At 40.1% G+C, this 27,241-nt stretch overlaps 1 protein-coding gene across 29 annotated transcripts in view; it reads right to left on the bottom strand.

Annotated features, from left to right (window-relative positions):
• Positions 1-27,241, bottom strand: part of ptprt (protein tyrosine phosphatase receptor type T) — a 490,886-nt gene that overhangs the window by 79,129 nt on the left and 384,516 nt on the right. For all 29 annotated transcript variants that reach the window (XM_030051856.1, XM_030051857.1, XM_030051859.1 and 26 more), the window contains 3 exons: positions 26,888-27,042; positions 19,293-19,373; positions 17,247-17,282 (listed from right to left, as the gene is read on the bottom strand). In XM_030051856.1, the coding sequence (XP_029907716.1) occupies positions 17,247-17,282; positions 19,293-19,373; positions 26,888-27,042 (272 nt within the window). The remainder of the gene's footprint in view (positions 1-17,246; positions 17,283-19,292; positions 19,374-26,887; positions 27,043-27,241) is intronic.

The raw sequence follows: 27,241 nt of genomic DNA, 5'->3' as shown, positions 1-27,241 counted from the left end.
CAATGGCATGACTGTCAAAACAGTAACTTAAATTAAATAAACTTCCACATTAAGCAACATTTTTCTCTGGGTAAAACCTATAGGACGGAGGGAAAAAACAGCTTAACATCTTTTACACTGCAGGGACAAGAGGAAAATAACTCCATGCAGCAAAATGTACTTTTCACTCACCAGTGTATATATATAGTAAATTAATGTGCTGTCAAGGTTACTAGGTTTATAACTTCCCCACAAAGCAACACCACTTGAATATTGCCCTCATTTGGCTCTGCGTGGTCCATGAACTGGCCAAGTTGTGCTGCAGCTGCTTCAGCCAACATGGCTGACAAGACAATCTCTTGCTGACAGCAGAAACCAACCTGCATGTGCCTTGTGGGCTCTACAAGCCAAGTGATATGTTTCAGCAGCTCAGATTTTGCATTTGAGAACATTTAAGAAAGTTCTGAGAAATGCATATTCAATGTGCAAGAACAACGTAAGATTTAACTCTCTCCAATTTGTAAGCCTATAGTCATGAAATTTAGTGAAATAAGCATGATTTGTAAAAACAGAGAGAATGCACTATGGAGCAGACACAGCTGGAAAAATGCAGCAGTTGAACTAATTTACTGTGAGTCTTCTATTGTGAGTGAAGTTGTGCTTTTCATCTAAAGTTATTCTTATTTAACCCTTTGAAACCTGAGCAAATTCACTCGATTGAATATTTGAAAAACATAACAAAAAGTTTACCAGAAAATTAGCAAACCCTGAACCCCGACAAACCCCGACAAACACAAAAAAACAAAAAACAAAAACAAAACTATAACCTAACTATAACCTTAATTCTACACTGACACTGATCACCATGTGTGTGCAGGATTGATATATGGTCTGAAATGCCACCTTTAGAGCACAGAGTTGCTGGTTGGAATCCCTGAACTGAAATCTGAGCTGCGAAAACACTTGCCTTCGTCCTCTCCTCAAAGGCTGAGGCAGTGTTGTTTAGTTCCCAGTTATAAAATGTGCTGGACAAACATGACATAGGCTGTGTTGCTGAAGAACGAGTGTGTGTGTGTGTGTGTGTGGTATAGGTATTGCTAATGTTGTGGGGACATAAATCTGTTTACACATTCATGTTGTGGGGACTCGCCTCCCTTATGGGGACAAAAAGCAAGTCCCCTTAGTGAAAATCATTAATTTTAGGGTGAAGACTTGATTTAAAGGTAACATAACTTTAGGGTTAGGTTAAGGTTAGGGTTAGGGTTAGGCAGGTAGTGGTTAGGGTTAAGGTTAGGATACATCTCCAGGAAATGAATGTAAGTCAATGTAATGTCCTCTGAAGTGATGGAAACACGACTGTGTGTGTGTGTGTGTGTGTGTGCTCAGCAAACCATCCTGCATGAATAAAAGCTCATAAGCAGGATATGCTCCAAGAGTGAAATCTCAGCAGCAAGCATTAAAAAAAGCAGGGTGGAAAATCAGTCGACTAAAATGGTGAGCTGTAATATTTTGGCTGCGCCTGGTAAGTTTATCTCTCTCTCTTGCGCTGTCTCTTCCGCCGTCTCTCTGAGGCACAAGGTCAAGTCCAGCTTCCTTTTATTGCCGCAGAGCCGCGCTGGTGGAATTTGCTTCGATGCGGATGAAAAATCATTCTGATATTTGAAGCAAATTACAACCTGTAGTGGAACAGTGAGCCACTAGCACAAAAGATTGGAAATACAAGAGCAGCAGTGCCATTGTCTAGTGAGGGAGGACACAGGGAGAGATGTAGCAGAGGGAATTCAAAATGAACAGAGAAGGTATTTCAAGGCCATGATGGGATGTGTTCATTGTGGTTGGTTTGCTCCTTCATTTTCATTAGCTGTTTGCTTTCATCCACTGTAAAACACTGGGTGACCTGGTCATGACTCTCCCCAGCAGCCATTCTTCATTCTGAAATGGTCTCCCCGCCTCACAAGGACATTGACATCCATCCAGCATCGCTGATCTGAATTTTTAGTTTTTTTTTTTACTAAATGTCTGCTTCTTATTTATTTTATTTTATAATATGTATTATTTATGTATTTGTTTGTTTTGTTGTTTGTTGTTAGGGAATGTTCCAGTAAAGTGTTCCAGGTTGTAGATTCAGACACGCACACAGCAGGAAGCTACTTGGTTGTTAACTCCTTGAAACCCATTTTACCCTTTTAAGAAAATTCAATTCATTTTTTATCTTAATTTTGTGGGGAATTTTTTGGTAATTATCTTGTAATGCTTTTAAACAAATATTTGGACTTATTTGATGATGATTTTCGGGTAATTTACTTGTAATTTTATTTGCATATACATTTGTAATAAATATAAATATTCTTCTTCTTCTCATTATTATTATTATTATTAGTAGTAGTAGTAGTAGTAGTAGTAGTGATATTACCATTTTTATTTTTATAACAGAAATTTTCTTTCTTTTTTAAATACTAATTTCTTCCCTAATTTTCTTTCATTTAATTTCTTTTCTTCATTTCATTCTCTGAAAGCAGCTTCCAGGAGCATTTAAACACAATAAATCTGACACTGATTGATCATCACTGATCTGATGTGTAAATATAGATTTTTTGAAATATATTTACAAATTTTCTGTTTTTTTTTTTTTTTTTGTTTGTTTTTGGCTTATTTTCTGCTATTTGTCTAGTAATGTACTTTTTTCTTTTTTTTTCTTTTTTGCTAATCCCCTTTTCTCCATGTTTTTCAAATAAATAAAATGAATTTGCTTGGGTCTGAAAGGGCTATTATATTATGAAATTATTATACATAGACTTGCTTATTACTTTAACAAAAGGGCTGATGTCTTTACTTGACTTGAATTATCTGGATACTTACCCTATTGATGCTTTGGGAATGTTCATTCATTTTATTGCGGCAGTTATTTTAAGCTGTTCTGTGCATGAGTCTGCTAAATTGTAAATAGTAACTGTTTTGTGCACATCATTTCATAATGGGTGTTAAGACATAAACATTAATAAACAACAATGTACGTGGCTGAATCGGTGTTTTTATTCATTATAATAGGTAGAGACTTATTAATAATTCCATGGGTAAAAAGGCAGCGGAATGAGATGTCAAGGCGTTGTCTGATAATAACACCCAGTAAGAAACAATTCACACCATTATTGAAAGCTAATAAATTATTCCATCATGTATTTTGAGGGATGTTGTAAATATTTTACTTAATAAGCTGAATGATTTGAATTGTGCAAAAGCAGCACCACGTTGGTGTTGTGGCAGCACAGGCACCATACGGCTGATTAAATTATTAACCCTATAAAGCCTGAACTATGAAAGAATTGGCAGAAACTTCCAATTTTTTTAAATTGAACCTTTTATTTAGTCCGATAACAAAATATATATGTATAAAAAAATTCAAAAAATATGTTATTACACGACCTTTCTGGTGTATGATATATGATATGTACTTGAAGTGCCAATGGTATGGTCCAGGGTGAACAGGGGAAGTGTTCAAAGGTATACAACAGTATTTTGGTATTGATTAAACTGAAAACGAAAACCGGAATTGAAAATGTGTATCATATATGATACAAATGGCTTTATAGGGTTAAGCGTGTAAATGTATTTGTATTTGTACACACATTTTATGCCCATTTGCCTGCTTTGCACACAATTCAAGCTCACATAGAGTTGTGCACTTTTTATGGAAATCAAGTGCACAATTTATATGTTGTACATATACAACAGTGTTTTGCGTGGAAGAGCTACTAGCTTGTCTTCACAATGTACATTTTCAAACTGCAGGAAGCCTGCTCCTGGTTCAGTGCAAGAGATAGAAGAGAAACAACAGAGAGAAAAAGAGAACAACAGAGAGAACACAAAATAGAGAGGGGTTAGAGAAGAGAAGAGAAGAGAAGAGAAGAGAAGAGAAGAGAAGAGAAGAGAAGAGAAGAGAAGAGAAGAGAAGGAATGGAAAAGAAAGTCTGGTTGTTTGTATGGGTAGCTGCTGTCCAAGTCTAGTATTTGTCTGATGGGTCATTTTATTTATTTATTTATTTATTCATGAAATACTTTGGCGATATGGGATCACTTCTCTTCATGCCGATTCTGACATGAACTGAAAATTGAACTGAATGTGACAGAACAAGTGAGAGGAAGAAATATCCAGTGAATAAGACTGAGGAGATTAAGAGAAAAGACAAGAGTCAAAGACGACAGAGGAATTGGCGCAACAGAGAAAGAGAGAGAATAAAATAATGCCAAATGGAAGAAGACACAGAGAGGCATCAGGATATATCTGGACTGCAGGTCACAGAGATCAACTGGTCTAGACAGTATCCCAGTGTTTTACCTCGTTTCACCTCCTGTCTCCTGACAAGAGGAGACAGAAAGCACTGACTCATAATGTCTGGTGCCACACTTGGACTTCTAACTGTGTGTGTGTGGTGGGTGTGTCTGTGTGCTTGAGGTACACACACAGCGATCTGTGCAGCCATCAAGCAGCTGCACAGCAAACTGGAAATCCACTTCACAGGAATCTTTCATGTTTAACGAGAGCTGAGTTTTATCTTGTAATTGATGACCAGCAAGCAAGAGAGAGAGAGAAAGAGAGCATGTCCAAACTAAGCTGGGTAAATGTGAAAGTCTCTCATTCTTGCTCCTTTTTGGCCTTCCATCTACACTAAGGCAGCAATACCACCCGCAATAGGGGGACTTTTCAAACATGCTCTCCAAAGTGTTCAAATTTGAACCTGCTTGTGTGGCGTTTTTGTGTGGACAGGGAAAATAGAGCGTGTTGAGTATGCCGATGCAGGACTATCATGGATCTAGACCATCTAGTATTGAGCAGTGCAAAACCATGCGCATATGCCTGCACATGCTCAAAAGGGTGTGTGGACGGCAACCTTTTAGACAAACGTTGAAAAATGCTAATGTAGTGTCGTGTGGATAGAACATGAAAACATGAGATCTCTCCTTATGAAGGGAGGAGTATTTGTTTTATAACATCCTTGAGTGGGAAAGGACTATTGGACCACCTCCTCGGTAGCCTACAATTAGATTTGCAACCATTTATATATAGAGATGTTTAATTGTTCTCAATCACCAACTGAGATAACACAATAGTCTTTCAAACTGTATCCAGTTCATGAAAGCTTTTTCATTTCCCTTTATGTTCCTGGTAGCAGGAACAGCACTTTGTAATTTTGGAATCAAGAGAAGAAGAACTTGAAAGTTAGCGTGAGCAATGACAGCTATGATGGCAGGACAAAGAAATTTAAAAATAAAATTAAAAAAACAGCGCCACCTAGAGAAACTTAAACTCCATTGACAGAAAATCCAAGATAAAAAAAATCACAGTCCTGCCCACACTGCTTGATTGAAGGTGCAACACAGAAACACTACAACATTGAGCACTTAGCAACAACTTTGGAAACAAAGTGAAAAAAAATCTCATAAAACGCCAAATGCTAAACCACTTTATGCCAAATATTCCAGATTCTACAAATCATTGTAACTGTACTCACCAATTCAGTTACGAGCTGTTATACATTTTGTTTCTGACTACATATTGCAATAGGTACCCCAGTAGTACCTCTTCACCTTGAATAGCAAATGGACTGAGACAAGGAAAGATATTTTCTGCTCAGCAACAAGGATCTCTTTATTTCATTGTTAGAAAACTGAAATTAAATAATTACAACCCAAAATTAAAGGACCACAGGTGATTCTGCATGTTTAGTATAATATCTACAACATGCATATACTTAGTGTTTCTGTTAATATTTTCCCAAATCAAGCAATCATATAATAATTCATGATGGTCATGCCATGCCATGTCGTGACCTTGAATGGGAACTGAATTAGGCATTGACTAACACTGTAGCTCATCAAAGATAGTAATGCCTAGAGGCAGACACAATGAGAAAGACTGTGCGAAAGAGGTCTGAACATGCAACTTTTTGACTGAGAAAATGTTGCAATTTTACAGTGCATATGCCACCTCTGTGACTTTGCTTCTTTGCCCATCTGTCTTCATTTCTGCAAAGTCTTAGACAATACTTGAACACTTCTGAAGTTGTCCATGCATGTGCAACTCACTGATGTAAACAAACCAATGCAGTCACTCTTCAGCTTCTTGAAAAAAATCATCAAAAGAGAATCAAGACTTCAAGGTTAGAGAAGTAGAATTGGTTTGAATCCTCAGACTCAAATGGTAAATCTGGGAAGCGAAACTGAATGAAAAACACCTTCCTTTCTTCCACCAGCTACCAACACAATGCCCATAAGAAAGGCACTTAACCCCTAATGGGTCCAGTTTCACAGAGTAGACAACTGGCTGTGCTGCGAAGCTGGTGCATGAAACTATGAGAGTAGCCAAGCAGAGTGTGGCTGAAAAAAAGCATGGAGGTTCAATCTTCCCAGAACACATAAAGGTTAAAAATTACTATCTCTCAACCCTGCTCTCACCTTCAATTACCCAGTGCTGCCACATTATGGCCAAACAAAATGACTACCATTAACCATAATCACCTTACATGCAAGCTTAATACTATGCTGAGGTAGGCTGGAGGGGGAGGGGTGAGGGATAATTGCCCTTCAGTAATGCTGCTGAAAAAACTACTTCCAATCGAGGTGCAGTAAAAATTATACAGATGTGGCCATTATGGAAGTCCAACTTATCTGGTTTCCTGGTCTGACATGCACAGCAAAACATCAAGTCCTGTAAGTGGACTAAATGTTATGACTCCAGCCAGCACAACAGTCTAACCTCCTGACGTTTTATGTTTTTCCCCATTCTAGTCTGTGTGTGTCTTTTTTCTCTTGTCTCATTAGGCCCCATGGTAAAACTTGAATTGAAGTGATGTTCGTAAGACTGATACTGTAACATTGTCATAACCATGACATGACAGCTGTCATACACATTAATGAATATTTATAACTGTTGTCATTAGGTGTCAACTGTTAAAAGTTAACAATCACAAATGAATACATACTAATAATGAGCTATGGTTGTCATAAACACATAATTGAATAATCTTGCACAATCATATCATTGTCTTCAACAAACATAATCACCAAATCATGACCACTGTTTTCACCCCATTCTGTTTGTTTGTTAGCAGGATATCTTAAAATGTTATGCATGGATTTGACTGAAGCTTATGCCAGCCACTTGGTTATGGCGCTCCATGTATGCTGTACCTGCCAGCATCTTGCACCCTGATGTGATGCGCTGCACTGTCTCAGTGGCATCTTTGCACAGCCTGCACCTGGAATCCTGCCTGGTAAGGTAGACCCTGGCCTCTGTGAATCTTGTGCTTAGGGCCTGTTCTTGTACTGCCATGATCAGTGTCTCTGTGCTGTCTTTCAGTCCAGCCTCTTCCAGCCACTGGTACGTTTTCTGAATATCAGCCACTTCTGCTCTCTGTCAGTGGTACATGCCAGGAGCATATCCTTCTATGATAGTACCTCTTCTTCTTCTTCCCATCTTCCTGACATATTCCTGGATATTAGTTGTTTCATTCCTGATGGTGGTTTTGACTCTTACCAGTCTCTGGCCTCCCTCCCTCCGTTAAGGGCCCACTCACATTGGCAAGTTTGAGCCCGTATCATGCTAAAGCCAAAATCCCCCCCTCCCCAGTCCCCGGCTGGCCTGCACTCACATTACCTAAAGCCCAAATGCGCCCAAGCACGATTGCCCCCGGTGTGCACGTCATCACGTTGAAATACGACAACAGGCATGGCCCGACGTCATTATAAATCAATGTAGTTCAAATACATTCATCATGTCTTCCTTTTAACTAAAAAACGTTTTTGGTCCTTTTAATCAGACATGGGATGTTTATTTACCTTGACAGTTTCGGAGGTAACTTCCTCCTTCTTCAGAAAGGTCCAACTGACAGCCGGAGCAGCACCTGTCAGATCCGGCAGACCGGTGCCGTCGCGGTGCCGGCCAGCACCAGGTCTGCCGGATCTCCACACACAGACTGCTGTACTTTCATTATAAACCGACTTTTGTTTATACGTGGTTGCAGCAGCACAACGGACAACGACACAGACAGCATGGTTGATTGATTGCGCAACGCGGCCATTTGCCGGTAATCAAGCTGCGCGCATTAAACAATTTTGCAGAGGCAGGAGGAAAGTTGCATGATTTACATCCGCGCACTGCGTGCGTGACCGTGCATGTGCTCGTGTATGCGCCCGTACCGTGCTGAAGCACACTCCCTCCAACCGTGCCAGAGCGGGGAAGTGTACTGTATTCAAGCACGATACGGAGCGATCACACTGGTCAAAGAATCCGGATTTTAGGGGCAATCGTGCTTGGGCGCGGATCAAACTTGCCAATGTGAGTGGGCTCTAAGTGTATGGCTTCAGAGAGATGGACTTGTGGTGAAACCCTCCATGCATTGTGAGGAGCTTCCTTGTCTTGTCAGTGGCTATGATATTATACCAGTGGGGCATCTGAGCACCAGCAGGCTGTAGGTGTTGATGTCTTGGATCTTGTTCTGTTTCATTCAGCCGGCTCTTCAGCTGCCTTACTCTATAGAGGAATTTGACTGTAGCTGACCTCCTTGTAGCCTCCTCAAGATTTTCATTTGCTTGTGGGATTCCAAGGTATTTGTAGCTGTCCTGCATGTTGCCATCTGGTAGTTCAACCCCTTCAGTTGCGACCATTTTTCCACTCTCTGTTACCATCCTACCACACTTATCCAGTCCAAGTGACATTCTGTTGTTGTTGTAGAGCCTAGTGTTGTGAATCAGTGAGATAATGTCTCTCTTATTCCTGGAATACAGCTTGGCGTCATCCATGTAGAGGAAGTGGCTGATAATTGCTCCACTTCAGAGCCAGTATCCAAAGCCACACTTCATGATGATCTGGCTGAGGGGGTTTAGGCCTTTACAGAACAACGGGGGGACAGCACATCTCCTTGGTATATACCGCACTTGATGCTACCTTGTGCAGTTGGCTTTGAGTTAGACTATAGACTTGTCACTCACATTACCACTGAGTTCTTGATGAAGGCTCTTAGGGTCCTGTTGATGTTGTACAGGTTCAAGAACTCCAATATCCATTTGTGCAGCACTTGGCTTTCTACTAGTCAATACAGACAACAGACAGGTTGGTGTTCCTGGCCTTGCAGTCCCAAGTGACTGCTCTGTCGACCAGTAACTGGTGTTTGGCCCCTCTGATGTTACTGTCAATTCCTTTCTGGGCCCTGCTCAAGTATGGATCCATGTGCCTACTCATCTTAGTTGCTATGACGCCTGACAAGAGCTTCCATGATGTGGAGAGGCAGGTTATAGGCGGGTATTTGGATGGGATTTGTTCCCTTCTCGGCGTCCGTCATAATCAGGACCATCCGACCTTGGGTCAGCCACTCTGGGTGGGTCTAATCCTTTAGCAATGCAGCAGTCATAAACTAGGCTTATGTCAAATCATCATGACAAGACATCCAAGGCAATGTCAGCTTTGCAGGGAAGGTGATATAAATGACCAAATGACAATAAATGACAGTAGTTTTTTATTAATGTTCATGAACACTGGCATATCATGGTAATAACAGTCTTGTATCAGTCTTACGGGCATCCCTTCAAAAATGTGTTAAAAGAGGTTGCTAATTGAGCAGTGTAGCCTCAATCCTAGTGGACATCTTCTGAAATTGTCAGCATTGTACAAGCACTTTTTTCATGTTAGCTTATAATTATGTCCTCATTATAAATATTGAGATATATAACAATGAAAGTAATAGTTCAGTTAATGGAAAATATTTGGAATCAAATGTAGTGATCATTTTATAGCATTAAGCCCCATCAGCTGATGGGGCTCCAATCTTCCAGAAAATATTCCATCATTTGGTGTTTTGATGATGGTGGTGGAGAGAGCTGTATAACATGTTGCTCCAAAAGCTCCCATAGGTCTTCAGTAGGGTTCTGGCAGTCACTGCAAGATTGTTCTAGTGCTCTCCCTAGTCTATTCTCACCAGTTTGATTCCTGCCTGCCTGCCTGTTACTTGACCAAGTTTTTACTTGTATTTCTTGTGAGTCTTAAGCCTGCCAATTTGGTACTGTTGCCTGTTTGAATGTCTCTTGTGTATAACCTACTGCCTGTCTGGATTGAACCTGCCTGCCAAAGACAAAAGAGCCTGAACTCTTTTGTCTCTGTCTGAGTGTACCTGCTGTTGAGTCCAACACCTGCCCTGATATTAGAGATGCATGGGATTTCTGCCATATCCATTTCTGACCAACTCCATGACTGGGTTGAATGACCACATGTATAGTATCTAAAACTTTGATTAACGTAGATTACTTTTCACGCTAAAAGGTGGCATACATATTAACCAGCACAGAGTATTTTATTTATCACTGACTCTACCTTCCTGTACCCAATTTTGATACTTTGAAATGCTTTAAATTTTATGATGTAGATGCAGTTTCTAAGGTGTTTCTTATTACATTAATTTATTATGTCTTGTGTGATAATAGCCGTGATATGACTCATATTATGACTCATTGTCCTTTCATCTTTTTAATCTCGTATTTCTAATAGCAGACTTAAAAGCCAAATTGGAGAGTTAGAGGTGTTCTTTTTGGTGGATTATCTTTTGGCGTGAACATTAAAAAAATAAAAATTGAAGAGAGAAAGTGGATGTAAGTATACAGTGTACTTGAAATAATAAATATATGGTTGGACATTAAAGTTGATATTCAAAAAACTAGTTGCTGCACACAAAGTATTAAAGCATTGCCAGTGTTTGAACAGTTAATTGCTGGAATAATTGGACAAACCCTATATGTGGCATTTTGCCAGCTTTGAGGGTGACTTATTCAAAGGGTCATCAGTAGCTGCCTTAAAATTCAAAGCCTAATATAAATAATAGGAATTTTGTGGGCAAAAGACAAATTTGTTTCACAACATGATTTCCATATGGCATGCTGGCTGCACATATGTGGTTTGTATGTATTTATTTATTTATTTACAGATCATCATATTAAAATGGTCTGAGCCCTCCTTTATTTGCTGTTTGGTACAGGGAACTGACAAAATGAGCACAACAGTGCGTACACATGATCTAAAGTTTACAAGGGAGAAGGAACACACATTCTCACATCAAGTTTACTTTTTATACAGCCCTAAGTGTGCGTGGAAACTGGTGTATACAGTCTTTCTGCGTATATTCAGTGTTTATACATGAAGCCCCAGGTCTTCACTGCAACTGGGATCACAATGCAATCACTCAGGAAGCATGTTAACAGCATATTTGAAGGGGGTCCATGTATGTATGTATCTTGCATGAATATATATCAGTGTATTTATGCAACTGTGTGAAGGTACATGACTGTAGAAACCTCCAGATCAGCGGAAAAACGTGACCTCTCCAGAAAAACAGAGCGATAGGCTGTCCTAAAAGGCTGACGGTCGCTTTCTAAAATGACAGAGCACAGCATTGCGTAACCTTTTGCTGTACATCGGTATCTAGGAAATTGATTTTTTAGAAGAAACGTGTTTGCACATGAAATGCATGCTGTGCTGTGGTGGCTTTCTACTGAGCCAGTGGATTTACTGTCACATCGATGTTAACACCATGCTGTGTGTGTGTATGTGTGTGTGTGTGTGTGTGTGTGTGTGTGTGCGCATATTTGTAACTTTTTATGTGTATGTGTGTGTAGATGAAAACAGAGTGGCACATAATACATCACAAGCATACTGAAGCAGATCTAAAACTTTGTGTGTGTGTGTGTGTGTGTGTGTGTGTGGGAATAAAGGTTGACTCTAGCTCTTGTGTCCTTGTCTCTGAGTGCCTATGTGTGTATACTTGTGCATATGAGTGTAATTGTGGATGTCTGAATATGTGCATGTGCACTGCTCTAATATGCATATGCATGACTCTGTGTGTGTGTGTGTGTGTGTGTGTGTGTGTGTGTGTGTGTGTGTTCATGAAATCCCATTTCCATAGCTCAGAAAAACACCTGAGCTACGGGGAAAGCTACAGCTGGTTCACAAAGAAAACACACACACACTCACTCACACACACATACAGAGCTAAGCCCTGCTCTGCATTGCACACTGGATTTACCCAAGCTTCTTCTTTCTCTCTCTTTGATCTCTCCAGCCCTACGCGTCTTTCTCAGTCGTCTTTATAACTTTCTCCCCTCTCTGCCGCTGTTCCTCGCTCTGTCAATCTCTCCCGCTAAGTCTAGCTATTGAAACACGATCCTCATTGGTACCATGGCAATTCTTGGTATCATTATCCATTTTAAAAAGCTCAAAAGGTACTGAAACGTCTCTCAGTGTTGGATTCTCACTTTGAAACTGCTCTATTTTTTCCTTTGAGTTTTATGCGAGGAAGAACCAATTCAGGATAATGGATGATCTTAGAAAACTGTCACATGTACAGACAAACCAATGTGTTTTGGCAGAAAGCCTTTATCAAGGTTACATGACAAAGAGGACACATAGGATTGCATGCCTTAAATCATAACCACTGGCCTACATTCAAGAAAAATGTAAAATCCATAAGAATTAGATCCAATAATAAGTAATTCACATTAATATAACTTTTCATTCCATTAAAAACCATAACTGCCTTTTGCCGTTTCTTAATTTCAGCAACATTAATTTTGTGAAAAGGAGTGATACTCATTGATGCCAAAGGAAGAGATTTCCATCATATGCTGTAGAAACCATGTCATGTTGGATATGGCATAAACACAAGACCTGTTTGTGCTAAGCGCTGCCCTTTTTTTTTTTTTTTTTTTTGACAATGTTATGGTCATAGGACATGGCGCTTTCCACCAGTCAGCTTGGAAAGTCAGAGCCATGTTAAGCCATGACCAACCTTCTAACAGTGATTCATGATGTTGTGTGGATGTGTTTGGAAACTACATCTTTTGTGCTAAGTCCTACCCATTCCCATGTCCCCTTGAGGATGACTGGCTCAAAAAGGTAATCAAGTCTTTCCTGGCCCATGACCAACATTACCAAGTTTTGTGCAAATCTGTCCTTTTTGAGTTATGCTGCTGATGTATGGATGGACAGGGCCAACTGTAACCCCCTAGCAGGAGGTGTCTTCTCCTTGGCAAAATATATCAGTTATTAGTCAATTCTTATTAGTACGACCAACTAAAGGCAAACAGACACCTGCAATTTTGCATGTTTTTTCTTTTTTAAGGAATTTAACTGTGCCACAATCTCTGTCTTCAGTCATCCCCTTGGATGTGGGCATTCAAATTAGAAATAAGCTTATTCTCCACTTCTTCCAATCAACCTTTTTCACTGCAACAATTTTTACATGAAATATCAGGTAAACTGAGGTGTTACCAATGGCTAAGTGTAGCAGAGCCTTTCCAGTGAGCAAGCAACAATTCCAGGACCATGTCAATTTTATGCTGCATTAGATTGTGTAAGAAGCCAGAAAAAAAAAATCGCCTACTTTGAAATGTCAAATAGAATTAACACTCAAACTGGAATTCCCAATTGGAAACATAGGGAAGATTGATGTAGCCCAAGATTGCGACATGGCAATCATCATCATTGGCAGTACATAGAGTGAACAGTGAGCAGAATCCTCTTAGTATCAATTTATACTCTGGAAACATTTTTTTTAGTAGACAATTTATGTGCTGTGAAAATGTGCTGTAGTTGGATTTTAATGTTACTAGATTGTCATCATGTGAGTTGGCAAAGGTGTTGAGTTTAAGTAAGATGTCGACATCCATGTTTTTCCGTGCAAAAGCACTACAATGCGTAGGTTGGAAGTCAGGAATACAAACTCACAACTTTCCGAGTTCTGAGCACAACCGAATGCAGTATTAGATATGAAACTGTATTGATCACCATTAAGCAAAGCTTCACTGTTGTCTCCTAGACAGTGACCTTTGAGGTGATTTGTTTTCCAATCGGTCTGCAACTCAAGTGCCCGTATACTAGAGGTGATTAAGATTTGTGGTCTTCTTGTCATGTAACTCTGATAATGATGGCACTACTGCTTTTTCTGTACGTAAAAAAAGTGTTTTTAGGACATGAATCAGCCTCCAAGCATCAATGAATTTCTTCTTCCTCTCCCACATTTCTCTAGTTCATGCAGCTCAGTTGTAAAACATGAGAACAGTTTTTGTTTTTCTTCAGATTTATGGGTGTTTTTTTTTTTTTTTTAACCAAGGAAACCAACTGAGTGTGGTCTGTTTTTAATTAGAAAAGTAGCTGGCATATTATGGTGTTAGAATGAAAGTAATTAACCCTGCTGTGCAGGGAAATGTATTTACATTCAGCTATGAAAGGTAGTGGGGAAAAAGAACTGTCTCAGAACCGATAATGAATCTGAAACATCAGAACTAAAAAGTTTCAGACAAAATCCAGCTCTATCTTCCTCTAATCAGTTTTATATTCAAGAAGCACTCTTGGCAGGATAAAATCACTCTTATCTTATTCAAACACATCAGCAGTAGATCTCAGCTTGGATTAAATGAGCAAACAAATAAACACATGTACACAGACCAGAAATGGAAATGCTATTTTGTTAAAGTATTGACAGATAATCTTTTTTTCCTCTCTCCATCTCTCTTTCTTTCTGTCTTCTAGTTTTCTCGCCCTCTCCTCTCTTGGTATTTCTGCGCTCCTTTCCTTTGCTTCTGCCTTCTTTCTGTTTTGCACTCTTTTTTGCTTTCACCATCTCCCCTCTGTTCCTATTTCACTTTTTCACCCCTGCTCCTTTCTGTCACCCATCCTTACCTCTGTCTTATTTTCCCTATTTCTTTTTCATCTGTCCATTGCTTTTTTCCATTTCTTCTCTTTACCTCCCATCTTTTCTGCTGCAGCACTGGTGGGATGGAGGGACTGAATGGCATGAAAGGAGGAGGATGAGGAGGAGGATGGTGGTGTGTTCCACAGTCAATTTACATGTCTTCCATCCACTAATTTACAGCTTCAAGAAATGAAATGGACCACCGTGTTCACCAGAACATAAGCGACAACCAGCGATTTGATCTGGCTGACTTGGATGGATGAAAGGAGAGACAGAGGCAGGTTGATGGAAGGTAGATGAATGAAGGGATGGATGGACAGGAAGCTGGTGATGTTTTTCACTGTTCTCTTTCCTAAAAATGGATTGTAGCTGTCACCTCCCATTTTCTCTGTTTTCATATTTCCTTTTCTGTATTATCATTTGTTGGAGCAAGAAAAAAAAAAAAAAAAAAAACAATGTTCCCCCCACAGGATCATCAAAGTTTTATCTTTTGTGTCTTCTTTGTTGCACTGTCTGCCTGTCTTTTGATGAGAGAACAGATGGCTGGGACAAAGTGCTAACGTCACTCAGCAACGACGACGACAAATTTGTGCCATCGCAAGTCGTACAAATCGCTCAAGCGTTTTTTTGCATTCTGCTTCATCATGCCTTGATGTGCCTTAGCAAATGGCATAGAAACCTGCCTACCCAGTTCTGCAGATTAAATGGACTCCAGCCTAAGTACATGAAGTGAAAACTTGCATGGAAAAAGTGTTTATGTGTATTTATTTATTTATTTATTCCCAATGCACGACCTCCAACAAACTGTTTTGTGTGTCTGGATTATTTGTGCCTTTCTGATTTATGTATTTTGGCAGATGGTTATAGTCAAAAAGAGTTACTGAACATGGAGAAAAAGATGTGTTTTCTGTGTAAATATGAACATTAAATCTTCAACATATTTCTCTTTGTACCTCATCAACTGTCTCACTGTCCATTGGGCAGAGGAACGATGGCTCCTGCAATGATTAGTCAACTTAGGTAGCGTTTTCTTTCTCTCTCCTTTTCCCTTCTGGGGAAGTAACACAGACAGATCTCCCCATCTGTCTTTTTTCTCTCCATTTTTTCTCTGTCGTCTTATTTTTCTTTTGTTCTCTCAGTGTCTCTGTTTCCTTTTGTCTGCCTGGTAAAACAGGGAGTGTGTAGCAATAACAGTTGTTTGTCTATCTCTGTCTCTCTCTGTTTCTCTCACTCTTTCTATAGCTCTCATCCTCTGTCTCCTGTGCAGATAACATATGGGCTCTGTGGCTGTAACAGCGATTCGGCTGGTTAACAACAGTGTTTAAGGGAAGCCACACTTATGGGACTTTCACACAGGATGCGGTTCGAACAGTTCAAACTACCCTTGCGCTGTGTTGTGTATGTGTTTCTCTGCGCGCAAACCATTGGAGACAGAGGGATTCAGAGCACAGGGTTGCCACTGTCACATCATATGTAAAATCTTTCTAGTCTCCTGCTCCCTATGGAAGAGAGAGGAGCAGTGGTGCACAACTCCTGCTGGGAATCCACTGATTCGACTCTTTGACTTCTTAAATAATGTCATGGAAGTACTGAGGCCATGATCAGACCGAACACAGTGGAAATGCTGAAGTGAGTGAGGAAAGGGACAAGAAAAAGGAGGAGAGAGGAGAAGCACTAAGAAGGGGAGACAGCAGAGGAGAAGATGGGGTGAGAAAAGGCAGATAAAGGAGAAGAGAGGAGGAGGAGGTGAGGAGAGGAGGAGGAGCAGCGAGACAGAGTGACAAGCTAACAGCTACCTGATAACTATTATCACATAAAGCCAAAACACTGTACCATGAAAAAAGACCAGCAGATAAATGTCACTATAATACCTGAGTGTGTCTGTATGTGCCTGTGTATGAGTGTGTGTGTGTATGTGTGTGTGCATGTGTGGCTGAGCTGAAAAGCGCAAGGCCAAGCCAGCTCTTTGCGTGAGTGGAGCACTTCACACACACATACTCACACACACACTCACTCATGCACACACACACACACACGTCATACATTGGCAGGGGCCAGAGCAAATCTTCTTGGCAAAGAACTGTTCAATCTGGCGAACAGAAGGAGAAAGAGGGAGGAAAAAAGAACTCGAAAAAGACAGAAAGAAAAGACTCGAAAATGGTTTTGACATTTCATTCTTTGTGCACGCGTGCGCGTGTGTGTGTGTGTGCGCATTAAGCTTGCATATGACCTATTTGGAACCAGGTGTGTTTCTGACTTCATGTGTGCATGTGTGAAACTTTTTGCATCCAACTTTGCCAACTATGCCATGCACACACACACACACACACACACACACAGACACACACAGACACACACACACACTCATCCAAAAGCTCACATTCAGACATTCTGACAATTACATGTATACACACTTCGGCATAATATGTATAATATGTATGCAAACGCCCACACAAGCTCAACTACAAAGTCAGTAGTGAGACAGCATGAAATGTGCACGGGTATAGATAGATAGATAGATAGGAACGGTCTTACCTATAGAAGTTGTGGCTGGAACAGGCTCTTTGGATACTGTACAGACAGATACACAAATGCTCAGTCAGTAACAATGGTCACTCCCACTCTGACACAATTTGTATTTGTAGTCATGAGTTTGATTTCAAAATGCTACAATAAAATGATTTTGAAATTACATTTTTTTTGATTCTAGGGCAAAATTTTTCTAGATCGAGTTAGATTAGCTTTATCGTTACTGATTCCAACCCCTCAGTTCTTGAACAAATCTTTGTTTGTAACCAAAATGCTACTTTGACCAATGAAGACACATTAATACACTTACATACTACAAAATACCCTAATTAAATAAATAACCCTCATAAAATTGAAAGAAAAAAAAACACTTTTCTTTTTTTAAATTATTTTTAAAAAAGATGAAGGGCCCTATCTTACGCCAGAGTCCCTAAATCCGTTATATGGGGATTTAGCATTGCGTAAGAGGCGTTCCCCCACAAAAGTTGCTATCTTGCACACCTGCCGTTATCCGTAAAACACCTGCGCTACCCGCTATATTATGCATAGGCGTGTTTTGGGCGTTACGCCAGTTAAACCAATCAGTGTGCCAGGTGCCATTGCCTTTAAGGGCAGGCTGCGCTATCCTAAATCCGCAAACCGAAACCCGTGATGGAGAGAGGGAGGTAGATTTTCTCAGGGGTTCAACTGAGGCTAAAGCAAGGTGGCTTTTTATACATATTATATATTATATTATATGCAAGTTAATTCGGGAGGTGGAGCCGCATGTGCACGTCCACATGTGTCCAAGTGGACGTGTCACAAGGTTGTACTGATTGAGTAAAATCCTCGGGCCACACCACACAGACACAAGAGGCAGAGGTGGACCTATGTGTAAACTAATTTATTGACAAGGTAGATTGGGCAAATAAAATGTTAAAAATAAAAATAAAGCACAGCTGCTGGCTTATGATAAAACAATAAAACACACTGGTATAAGTGTCCAAGTTAAAACAGTCTTTCCTCTAAACAGTCTATATGAGTAATATACTCAGTCCATTCCGGCGGCGTCCCGGTATCAGTCCGACCGTGTGCGTGGTGAGGCTCCGTCGGGGCGCGCATTGAAGCCGCCTGAGCGCGCTCTCCTAACAGCCCAAACTTTAGGGATAGCAGATAGCAGGTGGTCCTGACCACCCGCTATCCGCTATATAAGTGTGTGCGCAAGATAGCAATTTTAGGGATTGCGCATGAAACACGCCCACAGACACACCTCCAGGCGCAAATGACAGAGTCGGCATAAGGTATAGCGGGTAGCGTGGGCGCAAGATACCGTTTAGGCATAGTGGAAGCTCCTAAATGCACAATTCATGGGTAGTGGGTAGTGGCAGCGGGTAGCGGGTGGCACAAGATAGGGCCCGAAGTGTGTATATACAGATAGATAGATAGATAGATAGATAGATAGATAATCCAAGGTTCATTATTCAACATGCTTAAATAATGATGGTTAAATTAATGTTATTAAGCACGACTATATATCCATCTAATACAAAGCACTTTTGTTCAGAGGCGATAGTAGTAATCACACAATTGGCAGTAGTAATAGAATGTAGTAGATCAGCTGAATTAGCAATACAACCACTAGTTATAATCAATGTAGTGATATAGTAATGATAGCTGTAGTTGCATAAAGTGAAGGTGATAGTATTAGTAGTTGTAATAGTAGTTGTAGTGGTAGTAGAAGTAGTAGAAGTAGCTGTATTGGCAATGGTGAAATGATCATAACAGCAGGATTAGTTCATGCTTGCAGTGGTGGCAGTGGTAGTAGCCTACAAGTAGTAATAATGATAGTTGGAGTATATTTTTAGTAGCTCTCTGTTTGTCTTCAGTTGAACTCCAAGGAAGGAGTTTTGTCCAGTGGCTATCACAGCTGCAGGCAGTATTGCTCGACTCCACTGTCTCAGAAAGTGCCTTTGTTTCATTGCCTAAAGCATCTTTAAGGCTACTGGGTGAGTGGGTGGGTGTGTGTGTGTGTGTGTGTGTGTGTGTGAGTGTGTGTGTGAGGAGTGTGTCTACCTGAGTAGTAAGAATTCAGCAGGGATTTGCTCTGCAGCGTCTTGCCTCCCTGCACTGAGAAGGAGCAGGGGGAGGGCGAAGCTGTGAAGGAGGACGATGGAGGAGAGGTGACAAGAAGGTGAGGAAGAGAATGTGCAGAGGAGAGAAGAGGAGGAAAAAAAGAGGCGATGGGGGAGGAGAGGAGAAAAAGAGAGAGAAAAAAGCCAAAGGGAGGAGACGAGGAGGGAGAGAGGTTAGAACCCTCAATGTAAAAAAAAAAAAAAAAAAAATCAATCAATCATCACATGACACAATTAACAATGAAAACATACACAAAGTCGGATCAATACTCCATATTCAACAGTACATGGGACAATCCAATAAGACTAATGGCACCATCAATGGTAATGATATTGAATTCTGAAACATGGAAGTGGTTCCCTTTCAATGAGCACTCCAGTGAAACCGGACATACTCCCAGTTTTGGTCAATAAAAATGACAGATTTTGTGGCTTGTAAAGTACAAAGGTTAAAACTAAATTTAATGAACCAGCGGAGCAGGGAGTGGCAAAGATTAGGATGAGGAAAGCATGAAATAGAACCTTACTCCCATGGCGGTCATTTTGAACCACACTTTAGTTTGGAAACAGATGAAGGGAAGCAACACTATGACCTACTGTTGTGTGCAGAGATGCACATCACATAAATGTCAGGAACTGGGCAAACTTTCACCATATTACAGACAGCATATTACAAACAAATGGATCTCAAGAACCCAGAGGGATAATACAGTAGGTCCCTTCTTAAAGAGCATATTGCAGGTTGGAGACCCCAGTGAATCAATGTGTAGGAAAATGATGTGGGAACTGAATTTTCATGGAAATATGCATATATATATTCTACAGTGACCTCTGGAGTTGTTTTTTGTGGCAGAATTTTACTTCCGCATCTGAAAAAGCTAAACCGAAGTGACGTAGGAAGAGGGAGGTCGGTCAGTTTGAACAATAGGAATATAATGGATCTTAATGCTAGTTGTGACACTGAAGAGGCTGTGAATGTGTATTCATATCAATATGATGGACGACAGCCGTATAATTACGAGCCTGTTAGGCGTCAAAGAGACCAGGAACAGACCAGAGTCAGAAGAAATAACGGACAGAGAGAGATTCAGCTGTGCTGCGAGGAGAACCAGTGGAGGACTGTGCAGGTGTGTTGGTCAGTGACCAGGGTTAGCTTGTAGATATATACGCATTTATCTATGAACGTTAGCAAGCGTTATCTAACACTGTGTTCACATCACAACACTGTAAAGTTTGCTATCACGTATCAGGCTATAACTAGTAATGATCGTCTAATACCAGCAGGAGTACTGATACTTACCTATAACGGAAACTAATGAGCTTCTATCGGTCGTATTTCAAACTGCATCATATAACTCCACACTGTGTCGTATAGTGCTTTACCGTTACCACAGGAGAGAGGGAGAGAGATAAACAGCTTCCTGATAAACGATAAACTGATTTTTCTGCCCGCGATCAAACAGAGGAGAGGAGAGAAACTCAGCTCAATCATAAATGACAGCAAAACGCAACATGGCCTATTTATTTATGTTATTTACCTAATTTATGTGAACTTGTTTCATTTAAGCTCAGTGTGAGCGTCTACTGTGTTTTGCTGTCATTTATGGTCGCACTGAGTTTCTCTCCTCGAAAACGGTGGAGCCGACGTCCTAACAGGTTGGAGTTTGTGCAGCTAGCACAAACACAATAATTTACCATGATGATGATAAATAAATGCTATGTAAAACTACTGAAAACAGACCAACTCATTAGACCAAGACCGCTCAGACTCACTACCACCTACTACTGCGCACTGAGCTGGAGCAGAGCTGAGGAGACCGACTCCCTCTTGTTATGTCATATGACGCGATGTTGAAAAAAAGGAGCTTTGCTCAAAACGGCCACTTTTTCCTCTAAATACGTGCCCTAATATCTTGTAAAACATATGAAATCCTGCATTAACCTTTCACATGGTCATTTTCACACAATGTTAAGTATAAATTTTGTAAAAAAAATTAACCTGCAATATGCTCTTTAAGAGTAATAGATTAGATTCCTCTAGCTGACACACAGAAAAATAAAGGCGCCAACTTGACCTGAAAATGGTTCTTCAGAATGATGCCATACGAGAACCTTTTCTGGTTCCACTTAGAAATAGCAGTTACTTCTCACCTCTCAAAGGAAAAGGAAACCTGCCATCTGGAACCAAGAATAGTTCTTTATAACAGTGCTTTAGGAGAACCACTTCTGATTCCACAAAGAACCTTTCAGACAGCAGCTCTTTAAAGAACCATTTCTTTAATGGCTTTACTAATGCTCTAAGGTGTTGGAAAGACCCATTTACTCATTTTTAGTGGTGAAACAGTTGTTCAAAGGAGTTAAACCCTAACCTTCCACTAGTTCGTAGTAGATAAGTTCAATGAAAAACCCCTTTCAATTTTTTTTTTTTTGTTTAATTTTCAAATGTAGGCTTAAGTCTTTGGTCGTAGAAGGTTCTTCATGGAACCACAGTCTTTTATAGAAATATTTTAAAATCATTATTTTCCCGTGTGTCTGTAGCTTGCTTGTAGCTGACTAGCTGAGCTGAGCAGAAACTATCCCTGCTACCTAACTTCTCTGCTAAGTTCAAGCAGTTGCAGGTGTTGCATTTGAGATTGCTATCTGATTTGATTTATGTCTGTTTGGTCTCTTCACAGTTCTCATTAATGCATTGAAGTATTGCTAGTTTAATCTAATCCAACCCACAAACTCCATGGGAATAAGGTCAGTAGAGACAGCAAAGCAAAATCGGAAAGAGTAGAAAAGAGCTGAGCAGAAACATTTATTATTGCTGACGAATGTGATTCAGCATGAGGTTCAGCTTTCTCAGAGACTGATAGCCACTACATCCCTCCTTATATATCTCACACACACACGTACAATAGGCATCCAGAGGCCCATAAATAAATGATATGTAGGATAGACAGTGGTCTCAGACACACACTCAGACACACACACACGCACACACACACACACACACACACACACACACACACACACACACACACACACACACAATAAAATAAAAGCTACAGGGATAGCTGGGTGGCTGACTGTGACATATTATTAGTTAGCTAAGCCTGTTTAATAATCCATACCAGATATCACAGCTAGCCTACACTACATTTATCTATAGAGCCTGTGGTTACTGTGGAGCTGTGTCTGTGTGTGCGTGTGTGTGTGTGTGTGTGTGTGTGTGCGTGTGTATATGTGTGTGCGCGCGTGTGTTTTGGTGGCATCTAACCCTAACCCAGCATTATCTATAGGTTGTTTACAGCCAATACACGTTTGTGTGTTTTGCTAAACTGTGTATCTATCTGTCTATTTTCCTCACCTCTCCTCCTCCAGTCTCCTCCTCCACTCTTCTGCATGCATATAGCATTCTTAAATATTAGTATATCATTGTCTAATTAATTGTGATGCTTTGGCAAAATTAAAATAAATGAAACCATAATCGACACAGCAGACCATTGGCGACCATATCTCACACCAGAGGTATGGTTAGTATTAATATTTCTATACCATATATCACATTTTCCATACACAGTGTTGATTCCTCACATAAAGACAAGCTTTGCTTCTTCAGCCATAAGTTTTCTCCTGAGCTTTGTTGAAGAGGGTAAATATGCTGGAGGTGGTTTTCCCTTCAGCCTTTCACTCCTTGCACCATCTGTGATTGTCTAAAAGCTTTAGCTCTGTTTGCTCTGAAAGAGCAGCAGCCACCTCCTGCATGTGCCCTAAAGCAATTCAGCAAATTTCCCACCAAGCTTGACCCAGAGCCCCACAATGTAAAATGTAGCATGGAGGCCAGTAGTGGCTGCCAGTTTTCCTATATACAGTATACTTTAATTTGTTTGCACTAATTGTACTGAAATCTCAAAATTAAAATTGAAATGATTTAGTGATGTTAAAATGCTGTTTTTGCTGCTCTTTTGCTGCTGCCAAAGGAATTTGCCTCCAAGAATCACTGTCATTTTATCATTTTATCATGCCATTTTATCTTCTCCTCTCTCTTGTCCTCTCTTTCCTCCTTCTCTGCACTAATTTTCCACCTCTCGTCCCCTTCCCTAACACCCCTAAACACAACATATTTTCCCCTCCTCAGTGATAAAATCCCTCTCGTCTCATGCATACACAGCACTGTATGCTAATGCCCGCCAAAAGAAGCTCAACTTTAATACGGCGGGAACCGTACCTGCATACCAAAAGAAATGTGCTTTGACAGCAATGTCCTGTGAAGACAGCTGGCGACTGGGTGAGAATGCAATAACACAAAAAGGTTATTTGCCCTGCGAGGGTCCGTCCGCACAAATATTATTGGGTTCTTTACACTGTGTCAGCATTTTTCTCTGTCTCATTAGGCCCAAACCTGTGCCTGTGGCTATGTGTGTATGTGTGTGCACTTCCTTTGTATGTCTATGTGCCTGTGTGTGGATATGTGACTGCACTAAACTCAGCATGCATCCTTTTAGTGTCAGTGTCTCGGTATGGGTGCATATGTGACATTACCAAACTACGCGCGTGTGTGTGTGTGTCTGAGAGCAAAAGAAGGGGAGAAAGTAGTAGCTGGCAGTCAATGGCCTTGATTAACTCAAAAAGGAAGGGATTGTACACTAATCAAGACTGATAGGGCAATTTCCATGAATATCAAAACCACTGAAAAGTGTAGAAAGTAACAGCAAAAGTATCAAAAGTATAATTTTGTCATTGCCTTCCAGACATTCTGCATATGGTGATACAACAGCCCAGTCCTGCAATATATTACAGGCATACTGGTTCATGGGAATGTTTTGAAAGCCAAGACTTTATTTCACATCCTGAGTTCGCTAAAAAAGAGGGAACTGGAAAGTTTAGAAAGCACAAATTTTGTTTCACATATAGCCAAAGTCTGGAAGGCACGTAGAAAAGTCTGCATAATTTGAGCGCCAAAACTTTACAGTTAGATCCAAGCAAAGTCTGGTCAAGTCTGTCTGGAAGGAAGGAAAGAAAAACTGAGAAAAACTTTAATTTACATTCAAAGTCCAAAGGACAAGCTTTAAGTGGTGTAAATGCTGAAAATCCTATTCATACATTTAGTCAAAACCTGGTTAAGTCTAGAAAGGGGGGAAATCTTTCCATTTTTAAATAACACAACTTCCTTTTTTTGTTTTTTTGTTTTTTTTGAAAAACATGGGGAACAAGATGAATAGGAAGTTAGCCAAAAAAAAAAAAAAAAAAAAAAATCAGGAAAAATGCCATACCAGTACCTAAAAGCATTGTAAAATAATCAGATAAATTACAATAAATTATCAAAAATGTGCCTAAGAGTACAAAATGAAAAGAAATGAAGATTTTTTTTTCAGAGGTTTAAATAAAACTTTTCACAATAAACCCACCTACAGGTATGTGGGATTCAAAGAGTTAAACTTTGCGGTGTGTTTAGATATTGCTAGCCAACTTTATCATACATCCATAGTCTAGAGAAAAGTGTTGTGTTGTAAATAGCAACATTTTATTCATGCATTCTGTCAAAAAGTAGTTGTGGAGTTGGAAGATTTTTTTTTTTTTTTTTGACACCACATCTGTGTCAGAAGTAAAGTATACCCTTTTACAGAAATTCCAAATTCCAAAACTTAAGTCCTGCATTCAACCAAAGTCTGGTTTCCTCTATTTTGAAATAAAGAAATTTGTAATTATTAAGATTACAGTTTCATTCTAGGTCCAGAGGAAAGTGAGCTTCTCTAAGTGTTTCCAATACAGAAACATTGGTGCACATTTGAATTGCACTGTGGACAGTTAGAGGAAGGGAGGCAATTATGGTCAGCATTAGCTTGCTACTTAGTCCCTCTCCAGAACCCCTGGCTTTCAATGGCCAGGCTCTCCCAAAAGGCCAGGCTGACATTTTCAAGAGAAAAATGCCCTTCTCAGAGGCCCTTTCTAATTACCCCAGACACACACACACACACACACACACACACACACACACACACACACACACACACCATGTATGTGCATAGATAGCTAGATAGCTAGATAGACAGACATATAGACAGACAGATAGATAGACAGGCAGTAGATAGATAGATACATAGATAGATACATAGATGCAAGAGGTGATCTCAACATGTAAAGTTTCAGGAACAGAGATGAGATGAGATGAGAGACTAAAAAGATGTAACATCACTGAGCACAGCTCGTGAAGAAGAGCAACTCCCTCTGCTGATGTTGGTTAATGAGAGACATATTTGTAGAGTTTTGTTCCTAACTGAGATGTCTACGATTCAAAGGCACTGACAAAGACACACAGACACACAATGAATGATAGCACAAATTTAAAACTGGCTTTGGCCCTTTGGAAAGGACAGTGGATGACTGTTTGATAGAGGAGATACACAAACATGGCAAAACCAGCCTTATTCTCTGAGCTCTGAATTTCCTTTCAGCCTAAAAGTAAATTCATTCACTCATTTAAAATCTTTACAAGGCCTCAAATTTAGATATTTCACACAGTTTTGCAGAGTTTTTAAGGACCAACAGACATGTTTTTTTTTTGTTGTTGTTGTTGTTTTTTTTTTTGTTTTGCATTTCTGCTTTATTTGATAGTGACAGCAGAGAGAGACAGGAAAGGCAGGGGAGAAGGGCAGGAGCCCAGGTAAGGTCCCGGGCCGCCACAGTACGGACTCAGCTTTGATACATGGTACGTGATTTAACAGATGAGCTGCCGGGGAGCCCCCACGTGAGAGCTTTTTATTGAAGACTGCTGGAGGGGACACAGGCATGTTATAATGAATGTGTATTTTTTTTTTTTTTTTTTTTTTTTTTTGCAGGCTGGATATTAATCTGTCATGGGCTGGAAATTGTCCCTGACTGCATGCCCTAGGCTGCCTTGCTCACGTCAAGACTAGCAGCCTGCCTCTTTGACATGTGAAGGTGATATGGAGGGGGACATCTGACATAGAGGATGATGGTAGCTTGACAAACTCCTGTCTTCTAAACACGGCTAAGTTGCACAGTAACAGCTGTATTAGAACTGGAATCAGTGCCTTATATTTGCATGTTGACAGTAACATTTATAGCCTTGCTAATTTCCTTGATGTAGAGTTAGCTAGCTAACAGTTTGCACAGGTTAACTCACTCACTAATAATATTACAGAGTGGAGCTACAGATTCAGGAAGGTATCATCTGCAAACCAATTCTCCAGTGGACCTCCATAATGCACCACATATGGTTAAAAGGATAGTTCACCCATTTTGGGAAAAAAAAAAAACAAAACAAAAATAACACACATATATATGTATGTGTATGTATATATATATATATGTATGTGTATGTGTATATATATATATATATATATCATGGTGAACTTCCCCAAAATGGCCTCAAAGAAGGTTTAACATCACTTAACATGAGTCACTTTCCGAAAATAAAATGAGCATATATCTACCGAGTGCACATGAATGATAGTTTTATTCAAATCTCTGTTTAAAATTGTGAAAGTGGTAACATGGTGAACCAAACCACAGATGATTTGGACTTACTGAAGCCGTTGAGGTCCTGGTTGGATGTGGAGAAGGGGTCGTCTTTGTGCAGGGTGCTGACCTTGGTTGTGCTCTTATCGGCTGTGGTTACCGGACCCATCTCCCTCTGCTGGGTGGAGCTGCTGGCAGTCTCCTTCTGCTTTTTTGCCAACTTCCTACAGGTTTAATAACAGACACAGAACCCACACACATATAAACACATTTATACACACACACACACACACACAGGTATATGTACATGAAAACACAGAGAGACAAACACAAATTGGAACATTTGCACATGCAAGCCAACTCGTACCATAGCACAAATTCACATGCGGCAGACAGGATCGTACAGCATAATCACATAAGAAC

This window comes from Myripristis murdjan, chromosome 5 (genome assembly GCF_902150065.1).
Source record: "Myripristis murdjan chromosome 5, fMyrMur1.1, whole genome shotgun sequence".
NCBI classification, from domain to species: Eukaryota; Metazoa; Chordata; class Actinopteri; order Holocentriformes; family Holocentridae; genus Myripristis; species Myripristis murdjan.
Note: the sequence above shows the minus strand (reverse complement) of the source record. Positions and strands in the feature narration are given on the sequence as shown.